Here is a 13,421-nt window from a genome sequence, read left to right as displayed (position 1 = left end):
GAAATCAGAGTGTGTTTTTTTTCTTTTTTTTTTAGCAAACGATTTACATTAATAGATTGAAGGTATCCCTGAGACAGAGCAAACAAACTTGAAGCTTGCTTTGCTAGGATATCAGCCAGAGTGTGATCACTACGCCTAATTTTAATCAGTGTGTTATTTTAACAAATTATTGAACCAAATGTGATCACTGCGCCTAATTTATCTAGATCTCAATACTACCAAGCCATCTTGGGAGAGAGAGATCAGCCCAAAAAGAAGAAGCATAAATCATTCTTGCAACTGTTAGTTCCATTGGCATAACAGCTTTTACAATATTTTTCTTTCACAAACAAATTTGTGCATCTGTATCCCTCTTTTCTTTTTTTTTATCTTCTACTTTGATCCCACCCCCAATGGTTCTAGCAGCCGAAAAAAGCTCCCCGAAAATCTCAGACCAAAATAAATATATATGGAAAATTAAAACACTGATGGTGTTGATCGATTGATTTACCTCTTAAAAACAAACTCAAAGAGGACATTCTGTTGTTGTAGTCTTCCTATGAAAAAAAAGTTGTATTGTTTTCAGGTGTGGTGGCTAAACCAAGGCCTGATTGAACCGTTGACATGTCCGTTTGAGTGAACCCCTGAACCATTAGGAAGAATCTGAGGAGGCAAACCGATCGGCATTGGAGGAAGCTGAGGTGGTGTAGTTGGGTAAAGTGTGTGACCGTGAGGGAGACCATGTGGTAAACCATTCCCCTTACGTTGTTGAAGTGCATGTATCTGTCTTAGACCTTCCTCATGGATCCGAGCTATTGTGTCCAGTTCCTTCATCGATAGAGACTCTAAATTAGCACCATACAGAGGCGCATGTCTTGAAATCTCTTCTCGGAGTGAGGATTCTAACGTGTGGATGTATTGCTGTTGAAATAAACAAACATAGGAGGAGTTTAATAAGCTCTAAACAAAGAAAAACAAATTAAGAACAAAACGAAATCTGTTTTTTCGTCTCTATCAAACCTGGCAAGCTTGGAGTTTAGATTCCATTCCATCAATATAAGCTTCACACCGAGCAACCTGATCTTCTTTCTCTCGTTTCTCTTCTTTTGTTTGCCCTACTGTTTGTGTCAGTCGCCTGATTTCATCCTCAAGTGACTTGCGGACTTCTTCCCGAGTTACATTCTCTGTGGCATACCGTTTCAGCTCGTCTTCAAATCTTTTCCGGGCTGCCTCTGTAACCTTTAGCTTCTCGTTTAGTGCAGTTTTCTCTTTCCCTACCTTCTGTATTATTCACAAAGTAAACAGCATCTTGTTAAGTGAACAATACAATTTGGAGACTTGAACAAATATAATAGAGTGAAAGAGACAAGGAAGAATGGCTGTAATATAAAGATCCGATCATTTTTCAAGTCCTGCAAGCATATGCTCCATATCTTGTTTCATGACCGTACCTTAAGTTCATCACGCTTTCGGGTTTTCAGCAAAGCAAGTTGAGTCTCTGCCTCGTGAAGGCGATCCAGAAGAGTTTTCTTCTCAGATGAGAGCTTAGCTATCTCATCTTGACGTTCTGATCGGATCCACTCCAGCTGACTCTCCACGTCCCGAAACTGTTCAACCAGATCTTTCTTTTCCCGAGCAAAGCGGTCCATCTCAGCTTTCATTTCAGACTGCCATTTGATATTACAGTATTAGTACGCGGTATGAACACAGAACACCAAAAGCGTTCAGCATCGTCACTCTCGCAGCAGACAAAATGAAGTAATCACTTACCTTGAGACGGGTGTTTGCAGCCTCAGATTCACTTAACTTTTGTGTGATGCCAGATTTCTCCTTTGTCATAGCTTGAATCTCTGTCTTCTTTTCTTCTTTGACCCGGACAAGCTCTTCCTTGTTTGCGCGCAGTTGGTGCCACAGAGCGGCCTTGTCAATATTTGCACGTTCCACAACCTTTTTCAGCATTGCTAAAACCTGTCTTGCAACCTCTTGCTCTTGAAAAATCAGATTGGCAAGAATGTCCAACTCTAAGTCTAAATCCTGGCTGCTACTCGTAGGGGTGATGAATTTATCTACAAGTCTCTTCAGTATTTGAACCCTAAAGGGCTGATCTGGAAACCATTTGAATAGTATTGTGTATAGCATTTTCATGAATGCCCTCACGTGAGGATCTCTAGAATGAGCTAATGTCTCGGCAAGATTAAGGATTGTCTTGAACTCAATTCCTTCAGCGGCTGGTTGCTCACTGGCTTCTCCCTCCAATACAGGATCTTGATTTCTAAAAGAAGCGTCCCCACTAGTAGCACTCAGATTTGTGCCCTGAATACGTCTTTTTTCAAGGACCATGGCTACAGACTGAGCGACAATGGCTCCACGAGCAACAGCTTTTTCAAATGTTAGAGATGCCTCCACAGCAAGGCAGGGTATGGACAACATTTCCAGCAGAATGTAGACATCAAAAAATTGTCTATTTGCATAGAATTCATGCTCATCCCTCAAATCCGCCATTTCGGAGGCACTCTCATTTTCAACAATCAGAAAAGGCCCGCAGGGTAATGTCGCAAAATTGCCACCTAGACTGTCATCACAATTGATGTCCCTGAGTATCATTTCGGCAATATTAGCCCAACTGTGTACAGTTTTACTCAAATATTCAAGGACACAAACAGGCACATCAGCACCCAGACTTTTAAGCCGCTCACGGACTGACCTTACCTGTATAAGAAGTATTTTAAGGTTGGTCAAGATTAGGAAAATATTTAACTGCAACAAAGAAACAAAACTGAGACAGAATTCTTACAGCTTCAGGTAGGTGTTGACCATGGGAGGCAGTTTTAAATATGAAATGAATGGCCGCCACAAGATTCTCCTCATTTGAGTCACTCAGAAGCTCAAATGACTGAAGAAGAATGTGCTCCCACACTTCCCTGTCACATTCCAACTGGCTAAGAGCATTGTACACCTGTGCGACAGGAAAACGTCAGATGGTGGACATACACTTTCTCAGGCACTCTATGCCTCGAACACACAAGAAAATGGGTATAACTGGAGAAGGAAATGCTATACAAAGACTACTTACTGGTTCACGCAATGCTGGTTCAGCTTCAGGCTTTTGAAGCCGTTCCATAAGTGCATAAGCAGCCAGTGGGTGCTCCGAATGCTCAACCAATTTGGGAACCAGACTAACTAAATCTGGTTGCAAATGTTTGGGCGCTCTGTCTAAAACAAGAGCAATCTTTTGAGCAGAGTGTGGTCGTCGTCTAGGCTCTGGACAACCTTGTGGAACAGCCGAATCAAGGGTTTTAAGTGAGTTAACAATCAGTCCCAATAGCTCCTCAGACTGTTCTGGCCATTTTGTCTGAAGACCAAAATTTTTACAGATGGTCAGTAAAAGAATAAAGCAAAAAAGAAAAAGAAAAAAGCGTCTAGATAGCTTTTTCAGCAGTATGAAAACCCAACCTTTGATTGGACTGAAGCATCAGAAGACTGCCCAGCATATGTTTCAGGAGGAGAAATAGGCTCTATTGCAAGGGCTTTGTCAAGCATATCGATCCCATTCACCTCAGAGCTTTGTACAGCTGAGGTACTGAGAGTAGTAGCATCAGTATCAGATTTAAATCTCTCGTCAACAAGATGTTGTGAAGGTTCTGCTGCTCCATTTTCCCTAGTTGACTCCAATGAAGTTGCAGCCACGCAGCCATCCGTCTTTGGGTCCAATAAAGAAGGCTCAGAATGAGAGCCTTCCTCCGAAGGTTGGCAACACTCAACCATTATATCTAGAAGTAAATCAATAATTGCCTGCTGTAGAACTTTAACACCCATCAGCAAATTCATCAGGCTGGGTGAAGATTCATCATTCTTTGTTAGCTTGCTTCTATCATTACAAGATATTTTAGTCGGAAGAAGTAAACGCTTTACTTTAGTAGGATCGTCAAGATAAACACGCAATCCAGTAAGAAATCCAGCAATTGCACCCGCATCCATAAGAAGCTTCTCTCGAAGAGTAACTTGTGGTTGTGAATGATTCTCCCCAAATGTGAGATGGAATCCAGCTTGCGAAAGAAAATCTCGGAATGTGTCTTCCTCGTCTCCGCTTATCCCCTCACTTTCGTCAGAATCAATAATTTCATCAGGATCAGTTGTTAAGGCATCTTGGTCATCATCTGAGGCTAAGACCTGGCAAAATAATGGACAAAATAAAGAATCCAAAATGTAAGATTAAATAACACGATCAGGTCTCCAAGTGTCCACGAAAGAAAGGAGCTCCACCAAGATAAATCCAGAAGAAAGAACTCGTATTGATATTGTTTAAAGAATGAATGGAGCATAAACTAACCTCTAAGTCTGAGAACTCAAACCAAGGACAACAATCCAATATTTCACACACAAAAACAACAGTGTCACGCACAAGAAACCCAGCATCTGCCTCCAACATGTCAGACACCTTCATAAACTGTAGGACGGAATTATTCCATGTCTTGGTACATATAGATGACTCCTTCCACACACTTTTGGCTGTATTCTTTTGGTTCAGGATACCCATCTTGTACTTCACCCAGAAATTGTTGTCCAAATCTGAACCCGCAGATTGATCACTCTCTAAATATATGCATATGGTGTCAAAGGACTCGTATACACCTGCATTATACATGGCACACATGAACCAATTGGAATTCATAAATTTCAATAATCGAAGCTAGAAGATGAGGAAAAAAAAAATCAACCACTCACCAATCCGGAGTTCACATCCACCAGCCTGAAAGAATTTGCTAAAAATCTTTCGTGTTTCCATTATTTCCTTGAAGGCCAGGAAATTCTCCACTTTCCATGTAAATGAACTTCTTTTCACGCTGTTATCAATCTGTGAAGCTGAATTAGCTGATTCCGCCTCCAGGTAGTCTTTCGTTATAGATGTCTCTTTCAAAATAAGAACCTCAGCGGAGAATACAACAGTGTCTTGAACAAGAAAACCAGAGTCCTGATCAAACAAACTAGTAAGTGTTACAAATTCACGCCAACCCCAATCCTTTGCAGCTTTCGAGTACCGATTCTGAGATTCCTTTGTCACCGACTTCTCCTCCAATCTCTGGTTCACAACTGATAGTCGGTGGCTAACAAAACAGCTCCAATCACTAGAGCTTCGTGAATCTGTCACTTCAAGAAATACTGAAAGATGGCATGGTGGCTGGGACTGCCCTGAGGCCATTAAGAGTAAGACCATCAGATCAGACATTGAGCTCTACAAATACAGCAATCAAACAGCTCAACAAAGTAGGAAAGACAGAATTTTCAAACCGAGATTACAGGTTCTATGAGATAGCATAAAATGTAGTGAATATATTACAATTCCACTGTAGACACGATGAAAAATCTAGTACACTTACATACCTCGGGGATAAACAATAAGTCGACAATCCCTGTTCCCAATTTGAAACCTTTTACTTTTGATGCAAAGACCTGTTATCTTCCTCTTCTTCAGAAGATCTTTTAACCTTGTGAAATTTTCAATCCTCCAAGTGAATTTTCCCATGTGTGCATCTGATTTCCTAGCTCCACTCCCATTCCTTCCCCCAATCAACCCTCCATTCTTAGTAAAGCTACTGAACTCTTTGATAACATGAAACGACGTGCTAAAGACAGCCGTGTCATCAAGTAAAAAACCTGCTTCCGGGTTCACAAAGTCAGACATCTTCATGTAATCGTTCCAGCCCAAGCTCGTGTTATCACCGCTCTTATTATCAGCAGCAAACCTCCCATACGAATCTCTATGCATGTGAGTGCAACCAGGCTTCTGATTCAAAGCCGACATCCTAAACAAACACCAGCAGCTCCTGTCGGAAACCGCAGTCTTCTCTGTCTCTTTACTCTCCAAACACATAGATATGTATTCATGCGAGTTAACCACGCTCTGGTACACACTAATCCTCAAATTACACTCCCCAGCAGGGAAAACAGGGCTCATAATCTTCTGCGTCTTAATCATTTCCTTAAACAAGCTAAAGTTATTTACTTTCCAAGTGAACTTCCCACTCAACACATCCGGCATTGGTCCAGCGATGGAGTTTTCTTTGTACAAAGACTGCGAGTCATTGTTACAATCACGGCTAAAGCTAACAGACTCATTGAGAATCAAGATATCAGCAGTAATAAGCAAGGAATCATTGTTGAACAAAAAACCCATCTTTGGATCCAAAACACTCGAGCTAAGTGTAAAATCGCACCACCCGTGTGATTTCTTCTTACTAGAGAACCTATGCCAAGAATCCTTGTGGACTGTAAGGGAATCGTCTACATGGTTGACGATTGAGAGACGGTAGCTAGCGAAACAATCCCAACGAGACGAATTCGTGCCACGAGGGTCCATGATCTGAAGGTAGATGCTGATGTAACCAGGAAGAGCCTGAGAGTCACCTCTAGGGTAAACCAAGAGACGGCAATCGTAGCCTCCTACATCGAAGTACTTGCTCCACAGTGCCTTGGCTTTGACACGTGTGAAGTTCTCCACCGTCCATCGGCACATGGCTGTGTAATCTCCCGGACGATCGACGGCTACGATCTCCTGCGCACCTCCGCTCCCGTCTCTAGACGATCCGACCTGAAGGTCTTCCGCCGGGGAAATCGATGACGAGGAGAGAGGCTTCTCCGACGAGGAAGATGAAGAAACGGACGGATGGGATAGGTCGGCGGCTGATGATGACGACGACACTGCCTCCGATGAGCTCTGCTTCATCATTTCTATGGCGGTTTTTCTTCAATTTCTTCTTCCTTTTTTTTTTTCTCTCACAGCCCTCTGTGTATTTTATCTAGGTTGATCAATTTTTTTTTGCTAGAGACTAGAGAGAGGGCAAACACAGGATCTAACGTGCGCCATGCTAGCTAACATGCGCTCCTCCCCATGTCCAAATTACTTTTTTTTTTTTTTGATCTAAGTCCAAATTACTTTTGTTTCATTTTTGTAAATAAAATCGAATTTGATTATTTATTTTTTTGAACCTTGAATTTGATTATTGCTGTCCAAATTGCTTTTGTTACATTTTTTTCCTTTTTTTTTCTCTCCCTTGCTTTTGTTTAATTTCTCAAAGACCTCGAATGTTTTTTAATATATAAATAATGCATATAAAAAAATAGTTGTAACCGTAATGCCAATGGACTTTTAAAATGCTACTCCCTCCGTTTTACAAAGAGTATCGTTTTAAGATTTTATTTTTGTTTCACAAAGAGTGTCGTTTTATATTTCCAATGCAAAATTTTAAACGATATTCCAGTTTTAATCCTATTAATTTAATGTATTTATTAGATAAAAACAAATTATTTAATGTATTAATAAAGGACAAAGTTGTACTTTTAATAATTTTTTTAATATGTGTGAAAAATATCAATGACATTCTTTATGAATTGGAGGGAGTATAGTATTTTAAAATATTAAAATTTATTCTACGAAATCAACTATAATTTTGTGGATAAAGTGAAAAAATGCAACTCTGAAACATCATATGGGCATAATGGCATATACACAATCAAGGTAGATATGGAGATTATATCTCAAAGTTTTATAGATAGTAAACATGAAATAAAATTACTCGAATAAAGATAACATGATCAAGAGAGATGATATAGCATTTCAAAATTACAAAGGAATATTCATCTGCCGATAAATGAATTGATTTCGGCTATCCAAACATATCGATAAAGATTGAAGTTTTTCAGGAAAATTGACCAGTTCCGCCCTAAACTATGTACTTATGTTAATCTCAGACCTGAATTTGTAACCAGTGCAAAAACAAACTTAAATTTCTGATTATTTGAATCTCATTTCTAGTCTTTGTTTTTGTGCTTAAACCTATATTCCACTAAATACTGTTAAGAATTCGCTAAATCCTCTTTCTCGCTCAGTCCCGACTCGCCTGAAGCTTATTCCTACACAAATTACAGTGTCAAAGGATAGTATTTGTTAGTGAATCAAGACTGATAGAGACATCTATTTCCCAAATTTTAGAAACACGCAAACACAGAATAAAAAGAAAATCTGTAATCACTAACCTGAACTATTCGAAGAAGACATCGACCTCGAAGAATCTTGAATCGTCTCTAACAACCTTAAAATAGATTTTGAAATCCCTAGTTCGTCTCCTTCTGAAATTTCTAGTTCATCTCCTTCTGAAACCTCTAACTCGAGCGTTGAAGAGAAAGGAGGGACCAAAAAAATAACCAAAATAATGCCATAAGAAGCCCAGATACTAAACGACGTTGTTTTGTATATTAAAATGACTCATTTCGCGGCTCCCTAAGATGATGTTGATGCTTATGTATCAGTACGTAGACTTGATTTGACAGATTCTTGACATTGTTTAGTGGAATGTAGGTTTAAGCACAAAAACAAAATTTAGGAATGAGATTCAAATTAATTAGAAGTTTAAGTTTGTTTTGGCACCGGTTACAAATTTGGGTCTAAGATTAACATAAATTCATACTTCAGGTTGGAATCGGCCAATTTTCCAAGTTTTTCGAGAGATTGTGTTTTTTTCTCAAAAAAAAAAAGACATCTATAAAGAAATTTATTACTTTCTGGCAGATTATTAGTGGGATACTGGTAACAAGACCAGATCAACATATTGGACTGGATGAAAATATATGAATCTACCAAAGAAAGAAAAGTGGTTTAGGCTTCCGTTACAGTGCAAGCTTTAATGTAGCACGGCTTGATAAGCAAGCATGGTGCATAAAGTAAAATCCCAATTTCCTTGTGGCAGGGTCTGAGAAGAAGATGTAAGACCGCGAAAATCCGATTGAAATCACGAATAGAAAATAGCAATTTTATAAACGATATGTTGAGGTAAGAGATTAAAACGAGAGTTAGAAAACAGATTGAAAACAGACGAAAACATAGAGTCGAGATATGATCTCTTTCCTTAACTCAATAAATCGCCCGTAATGTGTGACGGTTTGTTGTGATTTTTGAATCTCACGATACAACCGTGATGAGACTATTACGCAACACCCGTAATAGAATCTGCGAACTGAAATTATACTACGCTACAGCTCTCGAGACATTTACGATATTAAGACGAGAGGGATTTGCTGGAAAGAATTATTTGCTGTGTGTTTGGTGTATTCGAGAATTCGATTCTAATTCGATGATGTAGAATGAGAGAAGAGGGCGTCTATTTATACTGGAAAGTTCAGCTTGATCCGCAAGGAATAAGCTTTGGCGAAAAAGAAATATTCACGAAATATTCTCCTTTTTCCGCAAGTAAAAGGATTCGGAAATCTTCCGTTATTATCTGGACGCAATCTTTTATTTTCTAAGATTTATCCTTTCAATATGCAAAAAATATTTCGCAGGAACTAAGAAGCCCACGACCCACACCCAGCTATATAGAGCCCAAGAGCCCAAGAGTCCTAAGAGCCAACTAAAAAATGCAACGAGCAACGAGCACGAGCCCGAGCCCGGCACCGGCGACGGCGATGGCGACGGTGCCCTTTTACTTCCACAATGCTGTTGACCCTTATTGTGAGAAGGCCATATATATACAAGAGATTTTTCTCTTTGGTGAGCAATGTGGGACAAATACACTTCCACTAAACTTCCACTTTTAGTTATAGCCAATAGGAACATTTCATTTCCATAGGCTCAAACCCAAATCTCAAATGAATTTATAAGGCTCATTTGCTTATTAAACTTCATTTCTTATTCACAAACAAACTCAATATTACAAGTCCAAATGCTTATTAATATTGGGTTCCAACAATCCTCCACATGAATAGAAATGACTCTATACATATGCAGACTCGATAGACTATGCAGACTAGACTCAAACTAGACTACAGACTCGACAGACGGACTTTTCAAGAGTATAAGCGAAAACTAACTGTGTCTGAGGAAGTAGCGTTTTTCAGCCTTGAATCACTCATTGTTAATATCTGTCGGATTTACTCTCCAGGAAGTGAACATGATGTCTTGAACCGCCCAGATTTTGGTGTAAACCAAATCAACAGATATAACCCAGCTTCGTCTTCTCGTAGCATTCAGTTCTCTATTGTGTTCATTGTGGCCTTGAACGTGCCTGGTTTGTCATGAGTGAACTTGGAGAGTATAGCCTTGTCTTCGTTCTCCTAGAAACGGCCTCATTTCACACTCACTAGGTGATTGCCAAGTACCTGTCACATACACAGAAAGTATCCTGTTATACTCTATATACATGTATATGAAGGCTATGGTCTTATCTCATTAAAAGCCATAAAGCTTAACCTTACATAATTACAGGAAGCACTGTTTATCATCATGGAAATTGAGCATTTTACAGTGCTTTTCTCAGATTCTGCTTGATTTAGTTGTCCCTTTGAATCAACCTCTTGGGATCTCCAATCGCGTAGGTGGGATTTCCATCAAACATCCTCTTTCGTGATAGGCAATAAGCCCATTCCCTTAGATGATTTAATGATTTGATCTCGCGGCAAGCTTTTGGTGAATGGATCCGCTAAATTTTCTGCTGACTTGATGTAATCAACCGTGAGTACACCACTTGAGATCAGATGCCTAATGGTCTTATATCGTCTTCGTATGTGACGAGACTTGCCATTATAAAGATTATTCGTGCCCGAGAAATAGCCGACTGACTATCACAGTGTACACGTAATGCTGGCACTGGTTTTTCCCACAACGGGATATCTTCCAAGAAGTTCCGAAGCCACTCTGCTTCTTCTGCTGCTTTGTCTAAAGCTATGAACTCTGACACCATGGTTGATCTGGCCAGGAGTGTCTGTTTGGAAGATTTCCAGGATACTGCTGCTCCAGCAAGTGTAAAGACATATCCACTTGTGGATTTGGAATTTCTAGAATCTGAAATCAAATTATCATCACTATACCCTTCTAACACTGTTGGTTCTTTACCAAAGTGTAGCCCATAACTCTTAGTGTATCGCAAATAGTTCAACACTCTAGTTATTGCTTTCCAATGAGTATGACCTGGATTACTTGTGTAGCGACTTAACACGTTTACCGCATGCGCTAGATCGGGTCTTGTACAATTGGTCAAGTACATCAGACTTTCAATTACCCGTGCATACTCCACCTGTGATACTGGTTCACCTGTGTTCTTGGTTAGGTGAGCTTGCATATCCATTGGAGTTTTTGCGGTTCCATTCGAGTAGGTCTTAAACCTCTCTAGGATCTTTTCAGTATAGTGAACTTGAGACAGAGTAATTCCATCTGAAGTTCGAATGATCTTAATCCCAAGAATGACATCTGCAAGTCCCATGTCTTTCATGTCAAATTTTCCATTGAGCATGTTCTTGGTTTGTTGAATGATATCTTTGTTACTGCCAATAATCAGCATGTCATCTACATACAGACATAGTAAAATGTATCCGTTTGGAGTACATTTGTAGTAGATGCATTTATCACATTCGTTAATGCTGAAATCATTTGACATCATCACATTGTCAAACTTTTCGTGCCATTGTTTTGGAGCTTGTTTCAGTCCATACAATGATTTAACGAGTCTACACAGTTTGTGTTCTTGACCCTTAACCTCGAAACCTTCGGGTTGTTTCATGTATATCTCTTCTTCTAAATCACCATTTAGAAACGCAGTTTTAACATCCATCTGATGGATTTCCAAGCCTCGCAAGGCTGCTACGCCAATCAATATTCTGATCGAAGTTATTCTCGTAACTGGAGAATAGGTGTCAAATAAATCTAGACCTTCTTTTTGTCTGAATCCTTGCACCACAAGGCGTGCCTTGTACTTATCTATAGAACCATCAGCTTTCAGCTTGGTCTTGAAGATCCATTTACACCCTAGTGCTTTGAACCCTTGAGGTAAGTCAGTTATCTCATAGGTATGATTCTGCATTATAGAACTCATCTCACTATTGACAGCATCCTTCCAATTAGGAGCTTCTGGTGTAGACATGGCTTCAGTGTAAGATCTCGGTTCATTCTCGACAAGAAAGACCATCATGAAATCTTCACCAAAGGATTTTTCCTTACGAGCTCTTTTGCTTCGTCTAGGTTCATCTTCAACCTGTTCTACTTCCATCTCATTTACAGAAGTAGTCACATCTCTTTCTTCACGAGTGCGTTTAGTAGTTTGCTTATCCCTATATGGAAATATGTGTTCAAAGAAAGAAGCATTCCTTGATTCCATGATAGTATTCACTTGGACATCTGATACATCTGACTTATGTACCAGAAATCGATAAGCACTACTATTGTGAGCATATCCGATAAAGATACTGTCCACTGTCTTAGGTCCAATTGTGACCTTCTTTGGAGGTGGCACTGCGACTTTTGCTAAGCACCCCCACACTTTCAGGTATTTGTACGAAGGTACATTACCTTTCCAAAGTTCATACGATGTTTTGCCAGTTACCTTATGAGGTATTTTGTTGAGGATATAATTTGTGGTGAGCAGTGCTTCCCCCCCACAGATTCTGGGGTGTCTCAGATTCCTGCAACATTGCATTCATCATCTCCTTCAGAGTTTGGTTCTTTCTTTCCGCAACTCCATTGGATTCAGGTGAATAGGGGGCTGTAGTTTGATGGATAATCCCATTTATCTGGCAAAACTCATTAAAAGGTCCATCATATTCTCCACCCCTATCACTTCTGACCATCTTGATGGTCTTTGCCAGTTTCTTTTCAACTTCGAGTTTGTACTCTTTGAATTTTTCCAAGACTTCATCTTTACTACGCAGCAAATACACGTAGCAGTACCTTGTACAATCATCAATGAAAGTCACAAAATACTTTTTACCACCTCTTGATGGTAGATATTTTAAATCGCACAGATCAGTGTGGATTAATCCAAGAGGTTCGGTAGTTCTTTCAACATGAGGTGATGGTGTTTTTGTGAGCTTTGCTTGGACACAAATTTCACATTTGTCTTTGCTAATTTTGCACTTTGGAATCATGTTCAAATTCATCAATCTTTGAATAGACTTGTAATTAGCATGTCCTAAACGTTCATGCCAAATATTAGAAGACTCATCCACATAAGCAACTTGATTCTTATTAATGAAATCTTTGGAATCAGGTACAACTTTGTTTTTCTTCAGGATTGTCATTATAGACATTTTGATCAATCCTGACTTAACATAACCTTTTCCTATGAAAACACCATTCTTCCTAAGTATCAGCTGGTCAGACTCAAAGTTGATTGCAAAACCATGTTTGCTCATTAGAGTACCAGAGATCAGGTTCTTCCTCATGTCTGGAACATGTTTCACGTTGTTGAGAGTAACCTCCATGCCTGAAGTCATCTTCAACACAACTTTTCCAGTACCTTCAATCTTGGATTGGGAGACGTTTCCCATCTTCAATTGATCATCAGTCTTGCACTTCTGATAGGTACTGAACATCTCTCTGTCAATACAGATGTGTGTGGTTGCACCTGTGTCATACCACCACGCCTTGGGGTTCTCTTCCACCAAGTTAACCTCTGTAA

At 39.6% G+C, this 13,421-nt stretch overlaps 1 protein-coding gene across 2 annotated transcripts; it reads right to left on the bottom strand.

Annotated features, from left to right (window-relative positions):
- Nucleotides 1–257: 257 nt before the first annotated feature.
- LOC18022267 lies at nucleotides 258–6,706 on the bottom strand. Of its 2 annotated transcripts, none has more exons than XM_006405148.2 (10): nucleotides 5,362–6,706; nucleotides 4,705–5,169; nucleotides 4,310–4,611; nucleotides 3,433–4,149; nucleotides 3,053–3,331; nucleotides 2,774–2,935; nucleotides 1,750–2,688; nucleotides 1,431–1,646; nucleotides 1,000–1,260; nucleotides 258–900 (listed from the first exon to the last, which is right to left on the bottom strand). In XM_006405148.2, the coding sequence occupies exons 1-10, from the start codon at nucleotides 6,704–6,706 to the stop codon at nucleotides 562–564; spliced, it is 5,025 nt and encodes a 1,674-aa protein (XP_006405211.1). In that variant the 3' UTR covers nucleotides 258–561. The 2 variants fall into 2 exon arrangements, with proteins under 2 accessions (XP_006405211.1, XP_024013890.1); XM_024158122.1 differs by having other exon boundaries at nucleotides 1,000–1,257.
- Nucleotides 6,707–13,421: the final 6,715 nt, after the last annotated feature.

Source organism: Eutrema salsugineum, unplaced genomic scaffold (assembly GCF_000478725.1).
Source record: "Eutrema salsugineum unplaced genomic scaffold, Eutsalg1_0 scaffold_15, whole genome shotgun sequence".
In the NCBI taxonomy this organism is placed as follows: domain Eukaryota; kingdom Viridiplantae; phylum Streptophyta; class Magnoliopsida; order Brassicales; family Brassicaceae; genus Eutrema; species Eutrema salsugineum.
Note: the sequence above shows the minus strand (reverse complement) of the source record. Positions and strands in the feature narration are given on the sequence as shown.